This window comes from Nelumbo nucifera, chromosome 8, assembly GCF_055504915.1.
Source record: "Nelumbo nucifera cultivar China Antique chromosome 8, China Antique-T2T, whole genome shotgun sequence".
In the NCBI taxonomy this organism is placed as follows: domain Eukaryota; kingdom Viridiplantae; phylum Streptophyta; class Magnoliopsida; order Proteales; family Nelumbonaceae; genus Nelumbo; species Nelumbo nucifera.
The window spans coordinates 49,652,085-49,676,181 of record NC_142656.1 but is presented as its reverse complement, the minus strand read 5'-3'; the positions used below and the strand labels follow the sequence as shown (position 1 = coordinate 49,676,181).

The 24,097-nt window shown below is 39.0% G+C and overlaps 1 protein-coding gene across 1 annotated transcript; it reads right to left on the bottom strand.

The window, feature by feature from the left end:
• Positions 1–17,476: 17,476 nt before the first annotated feature.
• Positions 17,477–21,270, bottom strand: LOC104611706 (NAC domain-containing protein 100-like). Its single transcript, XM_010278880.3, has 3 exons — positions 20,383–21,270; positions 19,270–19,541; positions 17,477–18,188 (listed from the first exon to the last, which is right to left on the bottom strand). Exons 1-3 carry the CDS (start codon positions 20,549–20,551, stop codon positions 17,694–17,696), a joined length of 936 nt encoding a protein of 311 aa, XP_010277182.1. The 5' UTR covers positions 20,552–21,270; the 3' UTR covers positions 17,477–17,693.
• Between the last annotated feature and the right edge of the window lie 2,827 nt (positions 21,271–24,097).

The window sequence follows — 24,097 nt, the reverse complement described above, 5'->3', positions numbered from 1 at the left end:
CTAGGGTTGCCAAGGATGCTATTGTTGATAACATCACACCTGTTTACAATGAGCTAGAAGGAGAGACCCCTGTAGGTCTATAAAATCAGCCCCCTGGTGAGCTAGTGGGTTAGACAGAGATTGTCTAGAAGGATCTTCCAACAGCCATAATGCATGGGGAGTCAGTCTCTAAGTCAAGGTAGCCTACCAAGGAAGGGCAGGAACGAGCTATAATGGAAGTGTCGTCTGAGCCTGTGCACAAGACAACGGTAGCAGACACCAATCATAATGAAGAAAATGTGCCCACTTCTCCTTCCAAGGCTGAGATCATTGGGGACACACCAGTCGTGGGCATAGGGGCTCAGCCCGAAGTTCAACCTGTGAGCTCAGACATAACATCGCCACCCGAGATTATGGCGCGTGACAAGGAGCTTGTGTTAGTGTGACAGGAGGTCAGGGAGTATTGTGGGAAACACAAGATCACTCCATTCGGTTACTTTGTCAGACCTAGTCACTATTCAGGGCCTCCATAGAAATGACAAGTACGTTGTATCAAGCTCTGTTTTGAAGGCCACTTCTATTATTATTCAAAAGGACTAGTTGTCATCTGTCGACATTCCTCTGATAGTTATAGGAACGTCATTGAACACCATCACGGCCATGATGAACTGCATCATTGACCAATCGATAGAGGAACTGTCATAGTCTGCATTCGCAAAATGGTTAAGGACTTACGAGTCCTTCACTGTGTTGGGTTTTTGAATGGACCAGATTGAGGAGCGAGTTGTGCTAATAGATCACATGTTCTAGAAGTCTGGTCTCAAAGGGTCACAGTCACTTTCTACTCGATCTTTGAAGGATGCCCATCTGCGCCTCAAGGTGGTTGAAGCAAACCTCTCAAAGGTGATCAAGAAGTTAAATGCTCTACTTGATGAATGTAGTCGTCAGCAAAAGATAGTGTCGCAATATGAGGTAGAATAGAAGGAGTTGTTAGATTTTGAATAGCAGAAGTAGAATCTAGTGGAGATAAGCAAGATGAGGAAGGAATGGTATGCAACGTGAAGTGTACACCTATTTGATGTAAATCGCCCAAATTGTGTAATGAGAAAAAAAAACATTTTGTTAAACTTTTATGTAGTCTATCTCAGATATGTTGTTAATTGTAATTTCATCGACCATAGGAGTTTAGGTTCATTTGACTAAGCGCAATGCCAATAGGGCCTTGATGGGCTAGTCATGGTTCGAGTCATGCCATTCAGACCCTGTATGAACTTTGGAAGCCTTGTTCAAGGTCCCTCATCCTGTTTGAGATCTCAACACAGTTGCAACACGCGGATACCTATATACCCAAAATGAATAACTAGACGCGAAAAGGGTTAATCCTCATCACAGGCAATGGCTTTAGTGCGATCCCTTTCTTGAGAATGTTTAACTTATGATGCTTTTGAAAAGGTTAAGCATTGCCCACAAAGGGCAGACTACACCTTAGTAATTTTTTTTAGGCTTTACTGCATATACGAAAATACAGTAAAGAGTTGTTGTTCATAAGGTTTTGAACATATGCAAAGAACGCAAGTACTATCTCATAAGAAAAGTTGTGTTAGTGTCATCGCACGTGTTGAAGTTAAGTACTTATTAAGAAAAACAAAGTTCATTGTAAACACCACGTTAAATATATTTTTCTTAAGACAAGACAAATGTTATCACAAATGCTGAGGTTAAGTGCTTTCGTAAATCAAGAAAAATGTTATTGCAAATGCCCAAATTAAGTTCTTAGGCCAACAAAGAACAATTACGTAAAATGTAAAGCTTGTCATAACGAAAGTGTTAAGTATCATCATCCAAGCACCTAAGTGTCATCAACTGTGAGAGAGTCATCACAATAATTTAAAGAAAAGGAGTTATCTGCATACACCTTAGCTAGTCGTTATCGCGTATTAAAATTTCATCGCATTGTTGCAATGACTGGTTTATCAGCCAAACTTTATTGCTATGTAAAAGTTTCTTATCGTGTGAAAGGAAAGTAGATCTTCCTCACTTTCTGAGGAAATAAAAACCTGTTATGCATAAAAGAACCGAATATCATCGCGTTCTAAGAAAACAAAAGATTCATCACAGTTAGGCTAGTTAAGTTCCAATGTAGTTGGGAAAGTTAGACCCCTCTGCATTAGCGAAAATCTGATATTGTTGTGTTTGGGCCCCCTAAAATGTCTTTAAATATGTATGATCACTCGTATAAGTTTCATTACTTATGTGAAAGTTAATCACTATATTTCGTCACACTCTTGGAGAGGGGACAGTTGCACATACCGATAAAGATAGATGAGGTTCAACTAAAAATTACTCTTCATGTATGCAGAGTATAGATCAAGTCATTCCTTATCATGTTCAATGCGGTTAGATTTCCATGTTTCCAGAGTAATCATACATATTCACAAGGGTGAAATACTCAGAATTTATCATCATACCTATGTCCAACATGCATTTCTTGGGACTGTCAGGGTGACTCATCACAAGCTGTAATGTACCTCTCTTGTTTCTCCATTGCTCCTGGGATTACCAGGGCCTTCACATGGAGCATGCGGTACCGTGGAACTAGTCACGACATCATAGAACTGGCTAGGGTAAGTATATGTGTGCCTAGGGTTGCCAGGGCCTTTGCATGGAGCATGCGGCATCATGGAATCAGTCATGGCATCCTAGAACCATGTAGGGTATGTATGAGTGCGCCTAAGGTTGCCAAGGCCTTCACATGGAGCATACGGCATCATGAAAATGACCACGGCATCCTAGAACAGGCCAAGGTATGTATGAGTTCACCTAGGGTTGCCAAGGCCTTCGCATGGAGCATACAACATTGTGGAAATGGTCACAACATCCTAGAACTAGCCAGGGTATGTATGAGTGCGCGTGGGGTTGCTAGGGCCTTCGCATGGAGCATGTGACATAGTGGAACCGGCCAGGGTAGGTATATATAGTAAGCACAATCAAGATTCATCGCGCAAATTGGAGTCAACAATACATCCATTCATAATAAATCATAATTTCATCGCACAATCCAAAATACATCATAGTGTATCATATTTTCATCGCAAAATCTAGAGTCAGTAACATATATTTGGAATTCATCGCATTTTTATTTTAGATTGGGTATGCATACAAAGAATCCAAAATGCACAGTGTTATGAATACAACACATCTTTCCTATAAAAGACATGACAATTACTTTTTCAAGAATATGTAAAATGTTTACAACATGCTTATTTTCAACACAAGTATACATGTCATACCTTTCTTTACAACATTACTCATAATATGGTTTCAATCAGTGGCCATTCATAGTCTCATCTTCCTCTCTTGTGTCTGTAGTTTTGAGTAAAATGTATCCCGATGGGTGAGCTTCCTGGACTATGTATGGCCCGACCCAATTAGGTGCAAATTTTCTGACAAACTTAACTTGTTTGACGTGGAGTGCCGTATTAAGAACCATGTCGCCCTCTTGAAATTTTTTGGGCTTTACTAATTTGTTAAAGTTAGTGTAGGTGAGGTGGTGGTCAAGCTAGGGGGTGGTCTCCTTGAAGGACAAAGGAAGACTAGGGATAAGGAATCAACTGGGAGGCTAGGGCAAGGAGAGTGGTGAGACGGCTGAGCAAAGAGTTCAATGCTATGGGTCAATCAGTGGATGAATGAATGACATTTTTTATGAGAATGATGCTTATTTATGGGAAAGATCCCGAGATCCTGAAAGGAATGAGTTAAATGTGTTTGTTTTCAACAAAGAAAGGGAATATTAAATTCGTTGTCGGTCATTAAGGAGCACTGCTAGGGTTTTGCCACGTGTTCCCATGGGAATCTCTTCGAGGATTGACTTTCCTTTCACTCGAACATCCTCATAGCTCACATGTAATACTACCTTTTGCACTTTACTCAACCGATGTGGCGCTAGTGACGTCACCACTTGGCAGACAACATCTTATTAGACCCATGTGGCGCTTTGTTACGTTCATCAGTTTGAAATTACACTTGCTACTAATATTTGAGCCTAGTTCTTAACGAACAGGGGTCTCATGGCGATCCAGGGTTTATCGCAAGGCCAAATGTATGTAAAACCTCATCGCAAGTTCAATTAGAGTCTATTTTAGGCATGTGGTGAACCGTGGGTTCATTACAAACATATGATGTAATACGAGTTCATTGCAGGGGAAAAATGAGCTGCAGGCTGATCATAAGCTTTCATGTGGCATCAATCTACTGTTTTTTGTGCTTTGAGGGACTGAGCGAGCACTATGTACCTATAGTTATAAGCCATGGTTTGTTTATACTTGATTTGTTTCTACAACAACTTCTCCCTTCCCTCATCAATGTACTCTAGTCTATCATTGAGTAACGGATCCATGTCCTTTGTTTGGAATTGTTTTCTCATCACAAAGGCTACACGGGCAAAGACTGTCTGTATCTCCACTAGTAGCATTGTTTTCTAATCGCCGTGTGATAAGCCTAGAGAGTTTCAGACAATTTTTCTGACCAGTCCTTCTGATTATCTGCAACCATTTTTCTTAGCATTTTCAACAAGGTTTTGTTTATGGCCTCTACTTGTCTATTCCCCTGTGGGTAATAGGTCGTAGATGTACCCAGTCTCGCCCCGTGTTGTCCCAATAAGTCTTGGACTTCCTGATTCTTTATAGATAAGCCATTATTTGTCAAAATTCTCATTGGGACCCTGAACCAGTGGATATGTTGCCTGAGAAAATTCGTGATGTTTTCTGCACAAATCCTTCGTAAGGGGATGGCCTCTGCCCACTTTGTGAAATAGTCAATGGCCACTATAACAAAATAGTGTTTGCAAAATATATTTATTTTGAAAAAAAAAAAATATATATATATATATAATATTATATGATTAAATAATATATATATATAATATTAAGTTTTAAGAAAAAGTGTTTGCAAAAGGTTTTAAATCCCGAAACACATCCAAGCAGAGAGTGCAACACTACACCTTGTAGTTAGAGGGGAGGTCCTTCCCTGTCGGGCAATGTTTGATCATTATGGGCTGAGAGGTTAAGTGTAAGAGACCATTAAGAGTTGTTTACCTGATGGGCTATATCTTACTTAAGTCCATTATCCTTGGGCCTTCATAGTATGGCTGGACTCTGTGATCATTTAACTGTAAATGTTGGGCCCATTAAGAGCCCATACTGATGGACTCAGGGGTTCACTGTACTTGATAGTGAACTTAAATGGGCCAGCAACTACCTAGGGACGTGAGCCACTTACTTAATGGGCCTAAAGCCTATGATCAATTGGATTAATCAAGTGGTCACATTATAACTTAAATAGTCATGTGACTTGGGTGAATATAGGTTTCGATAAGGGTCTGGAGCATCCATTCTGATAAGAGGATACGTCTTATCCATTAAGAGAGTCCAAATCCAAATAAACATTTGGATTAGGAACCTCCTAATTCGATTAGGAGTGATGCTCCTTAAGGTTTAAGAAAAGAGAGTATGATCTACTCCAGATCACTCTGCTATCATCTCTTTCTCTCTACTCTTGCCACCCCAGAAACCCTAATCCGTTCTCCCCTTTTGGTGACTGATATTGATCAGTTTTAGTTTTTGATTTTTGCAAGAAAATATCAAAGAAAATTCGTACTCACCTCCCTTGTACGATCTAAAGAGTTGGATTACAGTTTTGTTAAAAACTATTTTGTTGAACTGGCTTCATTCCAAGTTGCACCATCTTCAGTAGAGGTTGGTTTTGGGGTTCAGTTTGGACGTGAACTACCACTTTTGGAGCTACATTTATGGAATCCAAATCAAGTATACTTCTCCCTCTAGTTAGGTTTCAGATCTGGTCCATTTCGGTGCAAGAACGATCCTTGAAAAATGTAGTTTTTCTAAATCAGGGAATACGATTCCCAGAAGGTTGAAAGAAAAATTTTATGAAATTTTGCCCAACCATCTAGCATGGTTCATCCATCCATATGATAGATTTCACCTTCCTTTAGATAATACCAAAATACTTTGCACTTATCAACAAACCCTTGAAATTCCTTGTTTGAAAATGGATGTTGAGATGAAACCTTGCTTAAGAATGATACATAGGAAATTGTGTCTCTTCCTTCTAGTGTTTCCCCTAGTGGTAGTAGATGGGTTTGCATAGTTAAACTCAAGTTTGATGGGAGTAATGATCAACAAAAAGCTTGTCTAGTTACTCAAGGATACACTTAAGAGTATGGTATAAATTATGACACTTCTTCTCTTGTTAAGATGATCATTGTTCATCTTGTTCTTGCAACCCCCCCCCCCCCCCCCCCCCAAGATACTACATAGATCACACATTGGTTTTCCACCTTAAGAAGTATCTTTATGGTCTCAAGCAAGCTCTATGTGCATAGTTTGGTTGCTTTTATTACGTGCTTGTGCAGACCAAGTACACTTAGAGTTCTTATGGTTCCTATTTGTTCATCTCTTAGTGCATTCAAGCATTACTCTCTTGTTGGTATATTTTTCTTGTAGCTCCAAACTTTACTCTAGGTGGAGGGGCAGCACCATAAAATTTTATTAAACACAACCACTATCAAAAGGAAAGAGATAGGACATAGCTTGCCTTGCCCCAAGCACTCTCTTTTTGGTCTATATATGTGGATGATATTTGATGGTGTGTAATCTAGATGCTCTTAGCTAGAAGGAAGCTTGGACGTTGGTCCACTTTGTTGGCCGGTCGAACTACAAAACGATGAATGTTTAGAGGACCTGGGGTGGCTTACCTGGTGTGGGTGCTCCGATGCTTAAGTTATTAACTTGTGTGCGAGCTGAAAGCTTATATGCTAGAAGGCTAGTGAGCAAATAATCATGCATACCTTGTAACGTTGGGATTGGTGCCCTTATATAGTTGAGTTATCGTAGGTCTTACGAAACACCCCCGAGATCCATGGCCCGTGCTACTAGGAATCTGTTCCACACTTGGAGATGGACTTCGTGTGAGCTGATAAGGCTTATCGAGTCCATCCGATCCGGGTAGGATGAGGATAAGGCTTGAAGACGTGCGGCATGATCCTGGAGAGGTCGAAGATAGCTGGCTATCTTCTAGAAGTTGACTACATGTCACCTTGGTAGGTCAGGCCATGACAAGCTGCTCGGACCTCAATCTTGGCCAAGGTGCCTGAGGTACCCAAGCTAACCTGGCTCGCTGAGGTGGCAAGGAATGTCGAGTCATCATCCAGTCAGTAGGTTGCTTCCACGTGTCTGGGTGTCGATAGGTTGAGCTAAATTACCCCTCATCAATATTCATATCATTGGTGATGATGTTCAAGGAATGTGTCATCTCAAATAATTCTTGTAGATTTCTTTCAAGTTGAAAGACATTGTCGTTTTACCTACTTCCTCATATTGGAAGTTCACATTCTTGATCGTAAGACACTTTGTAAATCAACAAAAATACACTTTGGATCCTATTCATCTTGCTCACTTTACTTATTTGGACATTACTCATTTTGTTTAAGTGGTTATCTAGCTTGTCTCTACTCCTCATTAGCTTCATTTATTTGTTATTCATTAGATTATTTTATCTTTATGGCATGGATAATTGGGGTTTATTCTTCTCTCCTTCGTTGACATCTCTCCTTTGTGCATACTTTGATGTAGACTGGGCTGGTTGTCTAGATACTCATCAATCTACCACTAGATGGTGTGTTTTCTGGGTGATTCTCTCATCTCCTAAAAGTGCAAAAAAGCAACCCGTTGTCTTCAAATCCTCTACAAAAGTTGAGTATCATGCAATATCTTCTACTTGTGGTCAAATTGTTTGCTTATAGAACTTACTTCAAGAGCTTCACTTCCCTCTCTTTATAGGGGTGCTCACAGTTTGGTTAATCGGATAATGACAAATATTTTGAAACCAAACTAAACCAATCGATTTTTTAAAAACTTAAATTGAAACTGAATTGAAATAATCGGTTAACCAATTATCCAAATAATTGTTTAACCATTTAACTGCCTATCAATTTTTAGTTTTTATTATAATGTAATTTTTATTCAAATAAAAAGTTCTATTAAAACCAAAAACTTATAATCACGGAATCTAAATACTTTTTGATAGACCATTTGGTATTCGATTGTAGATTAACATAAATAACTAATTACGTTATTGGAAAATTGTTTTAAGATATTTATTAGATATGAAAACACTAAAAAATAATTATTATCTTCGTATGAAGAAAAGTGAAAATGAAAAGAGAAAGGGAAAATATAGACAAAAATACAGTAAACAATAGGTGTCAAAAATAAAAAGAAAAAGAGGAGTTGGTGTTTCGTACCCCTAAGATTAAGAGAGAAGAATTAAATTGGCTAAGAGAGAGAGAGAAGTGCGGATTATGGTAATAGTCACTAGCATCCGGTAAGGCATTGACATGGTGCTATGGACCTATGGTAGCATACTGGTAGTGGAAATTGCAAAGAGCCGAAGCCTAGAGAGTGAGAGAAAGACGTTAGAACTAAAGGAAATTGAAGAGAAGGAATGAAAAATGAAAAATAACAATTTGGGGGAGGGAATATTGAGTAAATGATTAGGGTAGCTAGATAGCTACCTATTGTATGGGGATCAGCCTGAGTAGTAGTAACGCGGATTGACGACCATGACAAGACCAACCAAGCCTGGGTCAATTCGGGTCATTAAATATAAGTGTTGAATATTTCAGCATAATTAATGAATATTCTTAAAACTAAAAGAGACTTCTTGAATAGGAAATAAACATAGGAACATTCTATAAATAAAGCCTCGAAATAAACATGTCATGAACCTGAACACTATAGTTGAATTTAGAGATGTAGTTTGGTTTGCCACGGATCTAGGTTTATTGATGACCTCGGGAGAAGATGGGGAAGCCACCTGAGGAACCTTGTGGTGCTCCTTCCTTTGATTCGGTGGTTGTGTCCACTACAATTCCTTTTCCAACTATTCTTGATCCACCGCGTTGGTATTACTTTGAAGGTTCATTCGATTAAGTGGGGAGAACCTGCAGTTCTCTTCTCAAAGGTAGATATTGAAAAATCTTTCTCCCCTTTTCAGTTTGCCTTGGTTGGAAAATGCTCTTATGGGCATCCTTCTCTTGCTAAAATCAAGGAATTTATGGTAGGTATGTTCAGGCTTCAAGGAGCTCTTGTCATCACTGCCCTAGATCCTAGACATGTGCTTCTCAAGTTTTAAAGTGAAGAGGAACACCTTAGGGTTTGGCTACGAGAGGTGGTTTTTGTCAAAGAGTACCTGTTCAGATATTTGAAATGGACACCAGGTTTGGAGTTAGGGTGGGAACCTTCAGTTTTGCCTTTTTGGATCTCTGTACCGAAGTTGTCGATCAATCTGTACAATGATAGGTATTTGCGCTCAATTGCGCAAGTAGCAGGAAGAGTTCTAAAGGTTGATCCATCCACTACTCAATTGACTAGAACTATGGTGGCTAGGGTTTGTGTGGAGGTGGATTTGTTGAAGGAGAACCCTAGTCGTGTTTGGGTAGGGCTCGGGAAAGAGGGGTTCTAGTAGAAAATAATTTATGAGAACCTACCTAAGTATTGCACTTTCCGCTTTAAAAATGGCCAAGGTGAAGGGAATTGTAAATTGAAAACTAAAAGATTTTCAAAATCAGAGGGAAAAGTCGCTAAGACCAATGCTACTTCAGTTTCAAATCCAGTGGAACAAGCACCAACACTGAGAAGGAAACAGATTGTGAAGCAGGTCTACCAGGAAGTGCAAAGAGCACATGCAGTTACCACAGAGAGGGTTTTGATAGAAACTCAAAATTCGGAGGAGGTATAGGTTCCACAACTTGAGGTTACTAAGACGGTGGAGATCCCTTCTGATGGGGTGCAAAAATCTTTTGCTTCCAAAAGTGATATTAGTGTGAAGCCTGTTCGGCCATACCTACTAGAGACTACTAGTCCTCTCTCTTCTAGGAAGCCATAAAGGCTCTAGAGTTTGGAGGATATGAGGAATTCCAAATTGGAATTGGATGAAAGATTTAACCGTTGGGGTCACAACAATGCCAACAAATCCGATGTTGAGTTGCTCGACAAAATGACTAAACGAATGGAAGGTCCTTCTTGTGCTCTTTCTTAGGATGAAGTTGGCGTGGATGCGGAGGTGAACTAGGCACATGTGGTTCGAAAGAAAAGGCCTAGGAAAAAATATGTGCAAAGAGAGAACAAGCCAGTAACTAGATTGCAGACATGCCAAGGTAAGGCTACTTCTAGTTGTTTCTAATGAATAGTCTTTTTTAGAACATTTGAGGGATTGCTAATGATCCCACCATTACTTGCTTAAAAAAACTTTGCAAATTACATAAATTTGGAGTGGTGGCTATGGCTACGCCCATGATTGGGGATGATAGACTCTCCTTGATTACTAGGAGACTTAATATGACTGGTTACATTATTAATATTAGTAGCAAAATTGTTTTGTTTTGGAATAGTTTTTTCTCTATACAGATGATAGAAGATTGTGATTAGATTTTAACTATGAGAATTACTACTTTTGTCGATGAGGCTTTTATTCTCTCTGTGGTTTATGCCAAATGTGACCGGTTGGAAAGAACAATTCTATGAGAAAGAATCTAGAACTTAGCTTCTTAGGTTTCAGAACCTTGTTTGATTGCTGGTGATTTTAATGTGGTTATGTGTAGAGAGGAAAAGGTTGGAGGGAGAAGTCTTGATGTTTCCACAATGGAGGATTTTGTAGATTTGATTAATGTAGTGGGTTTCACTGGAAGCAGATTCACATGGTGCAATAATAGGGAAGGATTGGACTGTGTTTGGGCTCAACTTGATTGGGTTCTGGTAAACTCTTTCTAGGCTCAATCTTTTCCCTTGAAACTGGTAAGCCATCTCAATTGAACTTGTTCAGATCATTGTCCTTTGGTTTTCTTAGTTGAGGAGGAAAGGCAGACGGGTCCTAAACCATTCAGATTTCAGTACATGTGGTTGTCTCATCAATCTTTTCATAATGTAGTTAGGGATTGCTAGAGTGAGAATGTTCATGCAAACCTGTTGATGAGTTTATTTCTCAAATTACATAAATTAAGAGGTAAACTCAAACAATGGAATTGGGAGGTTTTTGGGGACATTCATCAAGCTGTGGAAGAGGCGGAGGATAGAGTGCAAGGTGGGGAAATGAATCATTTACAGGTGAATTCAGTAGCCAGTCTCAATGAACTTAGGGAAGAATGGAAGAAACTTCATGAGATCCATAGATTGGAGAAAATTTTTTGGTGACAAAAATCTAGAATCAAATGGTTGAAAAAAGGGGATAAAAACTCCAAAATTTTCCACCTCTCTATAAAAATGAATAGAATGAGAAGCAGAATTTGCAAAATCAAAGACTCGGTAGGAAATTGGATTTTTTATCCAAAGGAAATGAAATTGAATGCGGTGAACTACTTTTGCAATGTTCTATCAGAGGAAGGGGCGGATTGCAATGATGATTTGCTAGAGGTTATCCTGTGTGTGGTTAATCAGGAAGACAATGATGTTTTATTGGTTGTTCCTTCAGAGGCTGAAATCCATGAGGTGGTCCACGACATGGATAGAGATAGTGCTCCGGGACCAAACGATTTTATAGGTAATTTATTTGTTTCTTGTTGGGACATCGTTAGCATTGATGTGGTAAGGGATGTTCAACATATTTTTAATGGTAGCTAGCTCCCAGTGAGTTACACTTTCTCTTTTATTACTCTCGTTGCAAAATGCAAAGTTCCTGAAAGTTTTGTAGATTTTCACCCCATAAGTTTAGGTAATTTTTGCTACAAAATTATTGCAAAGGTAGTTACTAAGAAACTATAAAATATCTTACCTAGACTGATTTCAATAGGGGGAATGTGGTGCTGAAACTAGACATGGAAAAAGCCTATGATCAGCTAAGCTGGTCCTTTCTCTTTGCTGTTTTGAGAAGGTTAGACTTCAGCAAAAACTGGATTGATTTGGTCAAAAAATTGGTAAACTGTTGGTTTTCAGTTCCGTGGAATGGAGGAGTCGTAGGATACTTTCAGTCCACAAGAGGGTTACGTTAAGGGAACCCTCTATCTCAATATCTGTTTATCATTGCAAAGGAAGTCCTAAGCGGAAATTTGTCTAAATTGGGTAAGGATTATCCTACATGTATTTATGCTACCCATAGGGGCTGTTCGGTAATCACTCATAGTCTTTATGTCAATGACACCATTATCTTCACTCAAGGCTCCAAGCAAGTGCTAGAGAAAGTCATGGAAGTCATCCGGAGGTATGAGAAGTGTTCAAGTTAATTGGTGAATAAGGCAAAGAGCTACTTCTTCACTTCAGCAAAGACATCTCATAGCAAGATCTAGATTATTCGTTCAGTCACAGATTATATGCATAAGAAATTACCTTCCATTTATCTTGGTATTCCAATCGGTAAGGGTAGGGTGAAAGCATAAGCCTTTGAAGGTGTAGTGCAGAAAGTGGTTACCGAAATTTCTGGTTGGAAAGGGAAACTGATTTAAGCAAGAGGCAAGATTGTTTTACTTAGACATGTCTTAAACAATATTCCTCTATTTGATGTCAGTAGTGGTAACGCCAAAAAGTGTTATTAGGCGTCTAGAACAGTTGATGAAAAGCTTCTTATGGACCAAATCCGACTCAACCTATTAGCATCATTGGGTTGCCTGGGAAAAATTTGTAAGACCTTTCTATAAAAGGGGCCACCAAATTAAGAATCTATATGATGTTCATAAGGCTCTTCGGTTGAAGGCTCTGTGGTGGGTGCTTTTCCACAACTCTTTATGGGCTGATTTCTTTATAGCCAAGGTGCTGAAACATGATCATTTTTATACATCTATACCTCCTTGCTACACTTCTCGTACTTGGTAGGTAAAAATGGAACTAAGAGGTGATTTAGTTCATCTATCGAAATGGATGGTGGGTAGGGGAGAAATCAATTTTTGGTTTGATAAGTGGACTATGAATGGCCCCTTGATTGATAAAGTTCTTCAGCACGAAGGGCTGAATTTGTAGCTAAGGGTTTGTGATGTCCTAGATGAAGAAGGGACTTGGCACCTATATCAGGTTTGCAGTTTTCAAGAGGATAATGTCTTAAATAGCATCCAGGGATCTGGTGTAAGCCATTCCAACTGCTGTGACAAAAATTGTTTGTTTAGTGGAGGCAAAGGTAGAATTTACTGTAAAATCAGCTTGGTCTTTTTATAGGACTGCTCATCCTTCTGTGACATGGTCCAAGGTGGTGTGGAATGCTCTAATGCCAACCAAGATAAGTTTCTTTATCTAGAAACTTATGGTTGGTAAGGTTGATGTGGGTGCTGATTTTAAAGAGCTGGGAATTCCTCTGGCTTCCAAATGTGTGTTGTCGTGACCCTTTAGAAGAAGACATCAATCATGTGTTGGTGCGTGACTGTTTAGCTCGAAAAGTGTGGCTCTTCTTCAACAGAATGTTAGGGTTGCCTTTCAGGGGAAATGAGAGTATTAAGGTGCTTCTCTCTTGTTGGTTTTTAGCAGCATCGTCTAGAAATCAATGGGTTGTTGTGGTGGGGATGATTGCTTGCTTTGTTGTTTGGGAAATTTGGAAAGAAAGAAATAGGCACAAGATGGAAAATAAATTCAAATGTTCAAAGCTGGTGATTTGGGTGGTCGTGCGGTGGCTTTATGAGGTGTCTTCTTCATTATCTCTGACCCATAAGGTGAACTACAATCAAGAACTATTCTTGTAAGGTTTGGGGTTACAGATCCATCTGATCAGAGGAAATACCATTAAAGTGGTTCACTTGATGGCGGTTCTGGAGGGTTTTTTGAAACTCAATGTTGATGGTGCTTCTAGAGAAAACCTAGGCCCCTGTGGTGGAGGGGTATCATTAGAAATGGAAGGAATGGGTATGTTTGTGCCTTCTCCAACACTTATGGCACTGATACGAATTTAGTTGCAAAGTCTATGGCCTTGCTATATGGATTAAACCTTGTCGTTGCTTTAGGTTTACATAAGATCATGGTTGAATCAAATTCCAAAATCTTGATTGATATTCTTAATGGAGTTTGTATAGCCCCTTGGAAGCTTTGGTTTTGGTTGTCTCAAGTACAAGAGCTTAGAAGTATACTGGAATTCTTTTGTGTACATATTTATAGAGAGGCTAATCAACCAGCAAATGCTCTCACAAAGCTTGGTTGCTTAACTTCTCAAAAAGTTATTTATGACTGCATAGAAACTTCTTCCTTCCCATGTCTAGAACTTGGTGACTGCAGATGGTCTAGGTCTTTCTTTTTTGCGAATTCATTGATCTTAGGTTTCTTGGACACCTGATGTTTACATGAGCCAGGTTTCCTTTGTATGGTTTTGAGGGGTAAGGCCTTACGTCCCCCCCCCCCCCCCCTCTGAGGTTTTTTATTACACATTAATAAATTTGCAATGGCCACCCCTCCACTGGGAGTAAACTTTTGGGTTTAAAAGAAATAAACATGTGGCAAAAAGGTAAAAGTAGAAATAATGATTAATAAGATAATTCTAGAAGGATATTTAGCCACATGTTTTAATATGTAAAAAAAACATTCTAGAGTATATAGGTAAAATAGGAAAAACATAAACTTAAGAAGCTTCTAGAATGTGTACCCAAAAACTATAAATAAGGACCTTGAAACCTTCTTGCCCCATCACCATTGTTTTCAACCTATTTTTGACCCAGTCGGTTGAACCATTCGAACAGTCACCCAACCAGGATTCTAGGTCTAGTTTAGTCAAAACCCGCTAGATGGTAATAAACCATTGACTCAGTCAAGAAACATTTGACCTGGCCAGTTCGGCCGTTGACCCATTCAACCCAGTGACTGGGTCGCGGGTTGCACAGTCAATGCATGCAAACTTTCAAATGCCATAACTTTGCACACCAATGTCCGCTTGGGGTGATTTTTTTATTTTGGGTAACTTTTCGAGATCTATGCATCCCAAGGAGCCATAGCGCCCTGCCCCATTATTTTCGTGAAAAAAAATGTTTTTTGGCCTCAAATTGCAATTTTGTATATTTTTATAAATAAAAAAATTAAATACAAAAGTACATATAACACATCTAAAAAAGATTTCTGCATTATTTATTGGTAATATATATATATATATATATATATATATATATATATATATATATATATAATATATAAGTGGGGAGGTTTGACCCAGATGGTTGAACTGGTGACCCATGACTCGGAGGTAAAAATGGTTCAGCCTTTGGGTCGTTTTTTAAAACATTGCCCATCACTTTGATGTCAGCCCTTTCCTTTTCTCTCATTTAGCCTTTTCTCCATTTCAGCCATCATTTTCACCCTTCTATCTCACCGGAATTCTAGTCCCAGTGAACTACAATGATTTGATTGATCCTTCACCAAAGGGTATGTAGACAACCCCTTCTTTGGGGTCCAACCACTTGTTTTATCTCCCTTTTTCTCCCTTTTTGGTTCAACCAATTCCTTAGACCACCTCACGTCCTTGGCCTTACACCTAAAAAGTCAAATGAAAAAGAATAGGGTAGCTGGCTACTAGTTGCCTAATTGCTACCTTTTCTTGGTAGATGTGTAGTTGCAAAGGAGTAGGTAAATTAAATCATTTTTATATTATAAGTTATAATTACTATATATTAATGATGTTGTATTATTATATATAAATAGAAAATACTATATATATACCGGTCGGTTTGGTTAACCAATTTTTTTGCTTTGATTTGCTTAATTTAATTCGGTTTTTCAATTTCTTGTAAGCAACCCTAGCCTTTACATGCCACAATGCAAACAACTTAACTGCTCTTCTTATTACATTTGATCCTATTTTTTATTAGTACACAAAGCACATTGAAATGGATTGTCACTTCATTTATGATGATCTTCTTGCTGAGACCATCTCTCTTCTTCATGTTTCCTTTAATCGCCAGCTTGACATTTTAGCTAAAGCTACTACTCATTATCAACACAACTTTTCTTGTGAACCAACTGATGGTGTCACCATATCAATTTGAGAGGGAGTGTAGAAATTTGAGATATTATTGGATGCATTTTATTTCTTTTCCTTCTTTCGTTGTTTGTAATTATAGAATGCCTTAGGGGTAATGTTGGAACTTGGAATAATGGAGTTGAGCCCAGTCCTTGATACAGTGGGAACTTGGAATTGCACGGATCGAGACCATATCCAACAACTACGTGGAAGTTTGAACTCATTAGTAATGGCGAAAAAGGGCTAAAATTAAAAGAGATCTATCTTTCTACTCTAATGACATGGAGCAATTGAGATAAAGAAAAGAATAGAAATACAGAAAAATAACGGCACCCTAATGTCCAATTGAAGGAACAAACTAGCAGAAATTTTAGCTTGCTAAAGATCCTTTAATTGAACATCAAACAAATCAAATCAGAGTACTTAGCTTGATGCCGCATCAGAGACTGATCGAACCACAATGAAACAAAAGATGGATAGAATAACCTCTTTAATTAGAAAAATTTTCCATTTGGACATAGCACGTACTTCAAATGTAAACCATGTTCCCTCCTTTTGCGTGTCTACGCTTGTGATTATCCCACCTTCGAAGACCAAAAGGAAAAAAAAAATGGAAATACAAAAGAGGAACATGTATACAAAACAAGGAGTTGTGCAATTCTTGGATTTTTTCTGCCAAATAGAGACAAGGTGGAACCCATGAAAAGGGATGTCCAGCTTTGTCTTGTAGCTAGTATGTCATTTTATTTCACGGTTTCTACGAAGTCTAGAGAAATTTCCAAGAGTCGCATAAACTAGCCGTAGCAATAATAAAACAATAATTAATTAATTATGTGTATATGAGCGTTGTCGGTATAGTAAAAATTTAAGACAAAACTCTTTGGAATACCAAAAACTTCAACCTAGCTAGAAGTTGCTAGCTAGTTGCACCATGTCGTCCAACCCTAATCCTTTGTAGCACTCCAAAGAAAAACTTTCAAGCTCAAATACTTCAGGCTAGAGCCTCTAAAGTCTCAACCGATAAGATAGTTTTTCTACGTTACTGACAGACCAATCCAAGATGGTCTTTCTAAAATTCTAATTACTTGTTACCCCATTAATAAGATAATTTGTTCCCTTCATTCAGGTTTTGCAAAATTAGACTTTGTGAGTTGTCAATTACCCAAAACTGAAAATTTTCTGAACTAAATTATATAATTACTTAACTATAATGTATTGTGTGTGTATGGATTTGCTAAAGTAATATTGTTTTTAAGGTGTTTATAATTACTTAACTATCAATATCATATATGGGAAAATCTATGATAGGGGAAAAATATGGTATCCAAAGAGTTTTGACCAATCAAAACCCACCCATGAATTTTAATAAATAATACTTGATTGGCTACCACACTTATGATATCAGTTGATTGGACAAAATTTGTTTAGATATCATATCTTTTTCATATCATAGTTGAACCCATCATATATATATTGTATGCATGTATGTATGTATGCATAACCCATATAATTGAAATACCAAAAATATTACTAGAAGCATGCATTTCGTTACCCTCTTAAAATGGGAAAATGAAAACAACATACAAAAGCTTTCTCATCAAACTATACTTAGAGGAGAGGGAAAAAAGTGAGAGAGAGAGAGAGAGATAAAAGCTTCTATGTTTGCATCATCAAGCTGTACTATAGCAAGGGAGTTGTCTCATTTATCTAGTCTAAGGCCCTTGTCCTTAGTAGGGAGGCCAGCAGTTCTCAAGTTCCACGCATGGGTCCATATGTTGGAACCTATTATTAGCAGCTGCATTCATGTCTATGTTATATCCAGCGTCAGATGGAAGCATGCAGTTAGTCAACATGGATGAAGATGCATCCATGGCTACAGACTGCTGGTTCAAGACCGGCGGCATGGCCCGCCACACTGGCTGGGTTGAAGCTCCAAGGTTCAAATTTAATCCCGAGATTGTGAAGGCTCCTGGGTAGTTTAGCTGAGATTGGACCTGTATGTTGCCGTTTGGTGCCCCTCGTAGGACCCTTGAGATCTCTTCTATATCAGCATTGCCCACATAGTTTCTTCCCACCGGAAAGTGATAAGTGTCTGCCGGCACTACCGGCGCCATGCCACCTTGCCCAATTTCGAGGTTGTATGGGTTGGCTCTTGGTTGGTTGGGGGGGTATTTCTTCCCTCCGGCACTCTTTTGAAAAACTCGGCAAACCACCCATTCATCCTGCCACACACAAGAACAACATTCTTAGGTTTAATCCTGTCAACATCTGTCTATCTGCTTCGGCTGTATTCACATAGAACGAGACCAATTAATTTTCCTATTGCATATATTGGGTCCATGTGCCTACACCCATAATGTGGAACAACAGTCCAAAATCCAAACTGTAAGCATCTAGGTCTAGCTAGGGTTGAAACAAGGGAGAAACACCAATCTAGACAATTCAGTCGATTAATTAACTGACCTTTGAGTCTTTATGCCACAAAAATCTGCATTAATCTTACTCAGAACCGGTATTCTTCTCAGGCTGCTAGGGTACATATAAAGCTGAAGGCAACCTATAGGCAAGGTCAACAATATTGCCAGGGTGGTCCAAATACTTTTGTCTGTCTAATTGCAAACATGGTAGTGCTTGAGAATAGATGTGGATCCCATGTGTGGGCATTACAGTGAGTCGCGTCGACCGATCAGGTACAAATTTCTCAACCAGAAACCCTGCAATCTAAATTGCTTTACAGGTTCAGGTTTAGAGAACCCAGATAATCAGGTTCTCCACATACATCAACCAGAAATGTTTCTGTTGGGTTGGAACATAGAATGATATTAGACCCGACCCTACCATTGTACAGACTCAGTTACATCAACCCCCCAAATGTACGTGGGAGAACCTTACTGCTTGTTGTCTGTTAGGTGAAGGATTGACACAGTAACTAAGAATTAGATAAGTCTAGCTCAGTGGCTGATCCTCAAGTTTGTCCATGCAACAGAAGTTTATATATAGACGTAAAATTGAGTGAAGAATGAATGGGTCTAGACAATTAAGCAGTAAAACTATCTTCCCTTCACTCAAATGTAACAACCCTAGTTAATACAGGACACTACTAATAGCTAGCTAGGGTTATTACAAGGAGAAAAGAACAGCAAAAGACCAGTTGGGTTTAAATACTTTAATACCAGGCCTCAGGTCTGATCTTATCCAAATTGCCACTAAAAGCACTATCACCATAATGCAACTCAACTATTCATTTACAGGCAATTTTCTGTAAATAGGGTGAATGGACTAGTAGTAACTTAAGTAGATTACCTTGGCAGTTCTGAAGATTGTTTTTGAATGGAGACGGTATTCGTGCATGACCCAGTTAGTTTTCTCTCCTCTAGGAGCTCTCCCTCTGTAGAAAACTAATGTCTTCTTCATCCCGACTAACTCTGAACTAACACTGTTGAAGATCTCCTTGTCTTTTCCAGTTGTCTTCCAGTAACCAGCATTTGTGGCACGATTGGTCCGTACTCCTGTTGGGTATTTTCGATCTCGAAGACTGAAGAAGTACCACTCTTTTTCTCCCATCTTCGCCTTCCCTACAAGAGAGATAGATAGAGTGTGTTTCTGATATTGTTGCGTCAGAAGAAATTATGTTACAGCTCAATTGGTTGGCGTGCTGCCCCTCAATTAAGGCCTAAATCAAGCTTTCCTTCGCCCAAAGAAAGAAACAGCACTTGACCAAGTAATTAATCAGATTATTGCAAAACTACACTTTCAACAAGGTTGTTGAGGAAATTTTGAGGGTTGGTGATAAGAAATTTGAGGGACATTTTATTGAAAAACGGGAAAAATTAGCTAGGATTCACAGCAATTATTCCTGTTAGAATTCAATGAAGTTGGGTGCAAGTAAAGAATCCCCTCTATATATTGATCTCTGTAGAATAATATAGCAAAATTGTATGTTCACCAACCAAAGTTGCACCAAGAGTGTAACAACATACAAGTCACTGTTCACCCACTCTGGAAATTAGCAATTTATGTTGGTATATATATTCTCTATTTAATGAAAATATGTACACAATGTTCACCAACCTAGCACTAGCTAGGAGGGGGGAATAAAAAGCTCTCGTGCTTGAGATAATTTTCATGGAAAAACAAAGTTAGGTTTGATAAATGTTAATATCTTCTGACTTGAAGAAACTATTGATTCTTCCTCCAACTGGGCTTATTGTTAAATTAGTAGTTAACTGAAAATTACGATCTAATTGCAAACTTAAGAGATTAATTAAACACTTAATACAATAATTCAAAGATATTGGCTAGCTAATAAAATGATGATTTGAGATACGGAAACACGTAAGTTAGAAACTTGATCATGGTGCCTAATAGATAATTATAAGAACATCAATTAATGGATCAAAGGCTTGAGATTACTACCTGGGAGCTCCCATGGTTCACACTTGTTGAGATCAACATCTGTTATTGCTCTTCCAGTGAAATTCGCATCAGATATCTTGTGGGTGAGATAGTAAGTGATGAGTTCTTCGTCGGTAGGATGAAACCTAAACCCTGGAGGCAGTGACTCCTCCTTGGCTACACCATCCATCTCTTCTTTTGCTTTCTGTTTACAAAGGCTTCAGCTTCTCTATATTATTGACTTTTGGTATTCAGAAATTTCCAACACTACTTGTAATGTTCAGATTCTAGCCCACTTCAGCACACGACGAACTGAGCTTACTCAAGCTAGCTGGCTACTACTGCATAGAGATATATCGAGCATATATATGCATGTTACATCTACGATATCCAACCGTCTAATTCACTCTGCTAGCTAGCAATAAGATCTTCAATTTCTGTCGAAACCCTTCTATTCTCCGATCTTGTCGTACTAATATCTTCTGCAGACTGAGAAATATCCTTCAAAAATTCAAATACAACCTCTAAACAAAAGCTAGAAATCTACAAACAACCATATATCACCAATTTGGAGAGGAAACAAACATGAAAATCAGCTTCAAACGTCCCTTGAATTGCTCAGATAATCTCAGGAGCAGCCTCTCTGATCCGCAGAGATCATCTCGATCGTTTCTGTAAATTCAAGGAACGAGAAACATCTCCACACGATTAAAACGATCACCAAATTCGAGAACTGCGGGGACACCAGAGAGCTGATACCTCCTTGGCCTGCTGTGGAGGTCTGATCAGAAGTCATCAATGAGTACGTACATGTCAGAATCCGATGTCCCCGTCTACTTTACCGGCGAATATCCGACAACAAGATTGATGGGATGAGAATGAGTGAATGACAGTATGAAGCTTCCCTTCATTGGTAGGCAAGGAGGTTTGATATTTAAGCTTTTCTGTGTGGGGAGAGTGTGTTTGTGAAGCTTTTACCAACTATAATGGTCGTGACATACAAGGTACTTTGGCCACGTCTGGCAATGAATAGGAAATCTATTAAAGAACTCCTCCATGTCTTGAATTTACAATTCTACCCCTTATGGTGGCCACAGCTATCCTCAGATTAGTGTTGTCAAATGACCAAAACGACTCCTCTTAGAAAACATCTATATAGATGTCTGATGGAAACCCATTACCACTTTGTCCCCAGCTCAGGAACACTTGGTACGTATTAATTTCTTATTTTAATAATTAGTCAGTATTTTAATTTTAAATGCTTTTTTTTCAATTGTGCAGTCTTATAAAACCCAAAAAAAGAAAAAAAAAATCTAAGGAAATTCTATATCAGTCTTCATTGAATATATAATATAATTTCGTTCATATGGGTCCTGCAATAAGCTTGCAACAACAGTATATACAGATTTTGGGTCACTTGACAAAAACTAAAGAGTAATTGGTTTTTTCTTTTACTTTAAGAAAAAAACAGGAAATTTCATGCATGGTTAATTTATGTAGAGAGCTCAAAATGGAAGAAATTGAAGAACCACGCTCTCTGGTTGGCCCTGGACCAAGATCATCCAAATTAATTAAGCTGTGTGTAGGGTATGACCCACAAGACAAGGATCCAGTAGCTAGATGAGAGGGTCACTTGGCTCCAAATTTAAAGGATAATATAATTATTGCAAGCTCTCCATTTTAAGGTTAACAGACCTTAGGTGCACCCTACTCTCTTCCCCACCACCCTATAATGTGTAATATATGTGAAAGAAGAGTATGTATGACCCACGAGAACTGTTGTTGTTGTTTGGGCTGTTTTTAACTTGCCACGTGTATATCCTGATGCGTAGGATTAATTGAGACAACCCTTTAATCCTTCTACCTGACTTCTGGCCATCTGATGATATATCATGCATGTATACTTAAAGAGTTCTAATGCATTAATTCCCTGTCTACATGCATGCAGCAAAAGCTGATGATGTAATTGATCACAATAATTTCAGTCTTTCTTGGCCCATTTAATCTCCATGCATGGTGGGATCCAGTGGGCTGCGGGTCTTCTGCTGTTATTGGACAGGTGGCAAGTTAATTAAGGGTGAATCTTTGGCCAATGATAAGGATTATATCATACAAAACGTCTATGAATAATACCCTGACTGTTCAGTAATGAAATTGAAGGGTGAATTAGTCATTATGGGAGAATGATTGATGAAGCATAGCATAATTTGAATTGAAAGGGCTGTACATTTCCGTAATTATACAAAGATGCCATGTCCATTTACGGTAGTCCAAGCACGTAAATAAGACAAAATCGCGCAGGAACGCCATGTCTGACTGGTTCACGACTTCACGTAATCCCATCGCAGGAGCCTCTCTCGCTTAGATTCAGACCAAACACCGCGGGGCCAGCAAACACGACACGTGATGGTGGGACCCATATCCCACGCTACAAGGGAAGCAGGTGGACGGCCAATGGGCAGGGTCCACGTCATCCGACCTCAAGAATCAAGTGGGGCCCGGCTGACGTAGGCCCTACTTTGACCCTCCCGGAGGCAAGACGGTCACAGAAGGAGGAACGGGGTTCCCCGATGTACAAACCAACTAATAAAATAGACATTGTTTTAAGGTGAATAGCTTCCCGCCACCTAACCGTTAGCAGGTTTTGCTTTCCTATTTGTTGCTTGCTTTGGCCGTTTGGCGGATTGGATTTTACTTTTTAGAATAGAGAAAACCTGGTAAAAATTAGGGTTTCATGCTTTCAATATCGTGTCATTCAGCCGTTGTGATTTGTGTGTGGGAGAGGTAAAAGTAAAAAGGACATGAATAAGTCAAATTGCAATATATATTTAAATATTCAGGTGCGAATGGATTTATATATCACGTGCATGGTTTTTCTTTTCTAGATGCCACCATCTATTAGCACGTGCCATGCACGTGGATAAAATTGAAGCTACTTCTTTTCGGTTCTAACTTTGGTGGGGTAGGGGTAGGGCAAATCTTGTGAGACCCGGTCTGGACCGTATCGGATAGGGAACCGTTCAAGGACAGATTCTAGGGTCAAACAGTCCGAATGGGCAGCTCGTTCTAATAAAAAAAACCGTTTGTACAGGTTAATGGTCTGATAGTTCGATCACTCGGATCAACGGTTTGTTGATCAAACCAATGGTTTTGACCAAAAAGCGGTTTTGGGGTGAAACGGAACCAATAGGGATGGCAATTTTTCCTATAAAACTGGGGCCCCGCCCCGCTCGAATAGAGTGGGTTTTCCCCAACCCTAAATAAGAACAAGGTACGGATGGGGAAAATATTTTTTTTCCCAAATCGGGGACGGATTTTGTATATAATTCCCAGATCCCGCCCTAAACCTGAAGGTAAATTAGTAACATATCTTTAGGTTTAATATTGATATTTAAAATATCTCTAAGTTTTCTCTAAATTCTTAAAATCCTAAGATCCCATAATTCTATTTTTGAATTACCCCTAAAGTATTATAACTCAATTCCTAAAATACCCCCAAATTCCTATATCTTATGTGTAAATTATCCATAAAATAGACAATTTTTAAGTAGTTGCCTTGGAACAGGAAAAATTCAGAGATTCCTTGTTCCCGATGGGGAGTGGATGCCCCACCCTACCACCGGGGACGGGGCAAAATATCTTGACTATGGGGCGGGGACGGGGAGGGGATGCCCCGCCCCAAACCCGCCCTGTTGCCATTCCTATGAACCGGTCAGGTTATCAATTCCTGATTTTT

What these genes read in the sequence shown, in the direction of transcription:
- LOC104611706 (XM_010278880.3), bottom strand. Translation starts at nt 20,551, where the DNA reads ATGGATGGTGTAGCCAAGGAGGAGTCACTGCCTCCAGGGTTTAGGTTT. An exon ending in TGAACCATGGGAGCTCCCAG is followed by an intron (nt 19,542 to 20,382) that starts GTAGTAATCTCA and finishes TCTCTCTTGTAG; the next exon opens with GGAAGGCGAAGATGGGAGAA. An exon ending in CAATCTTCAGAACTGCCAAG is followed by an intron (nt 18,189 to 19,269) that starts GTAATCTACTTA and finishes TGTGTGTGGCAG; the next exon opens with GATGAATGGGTGGTTTGCCG.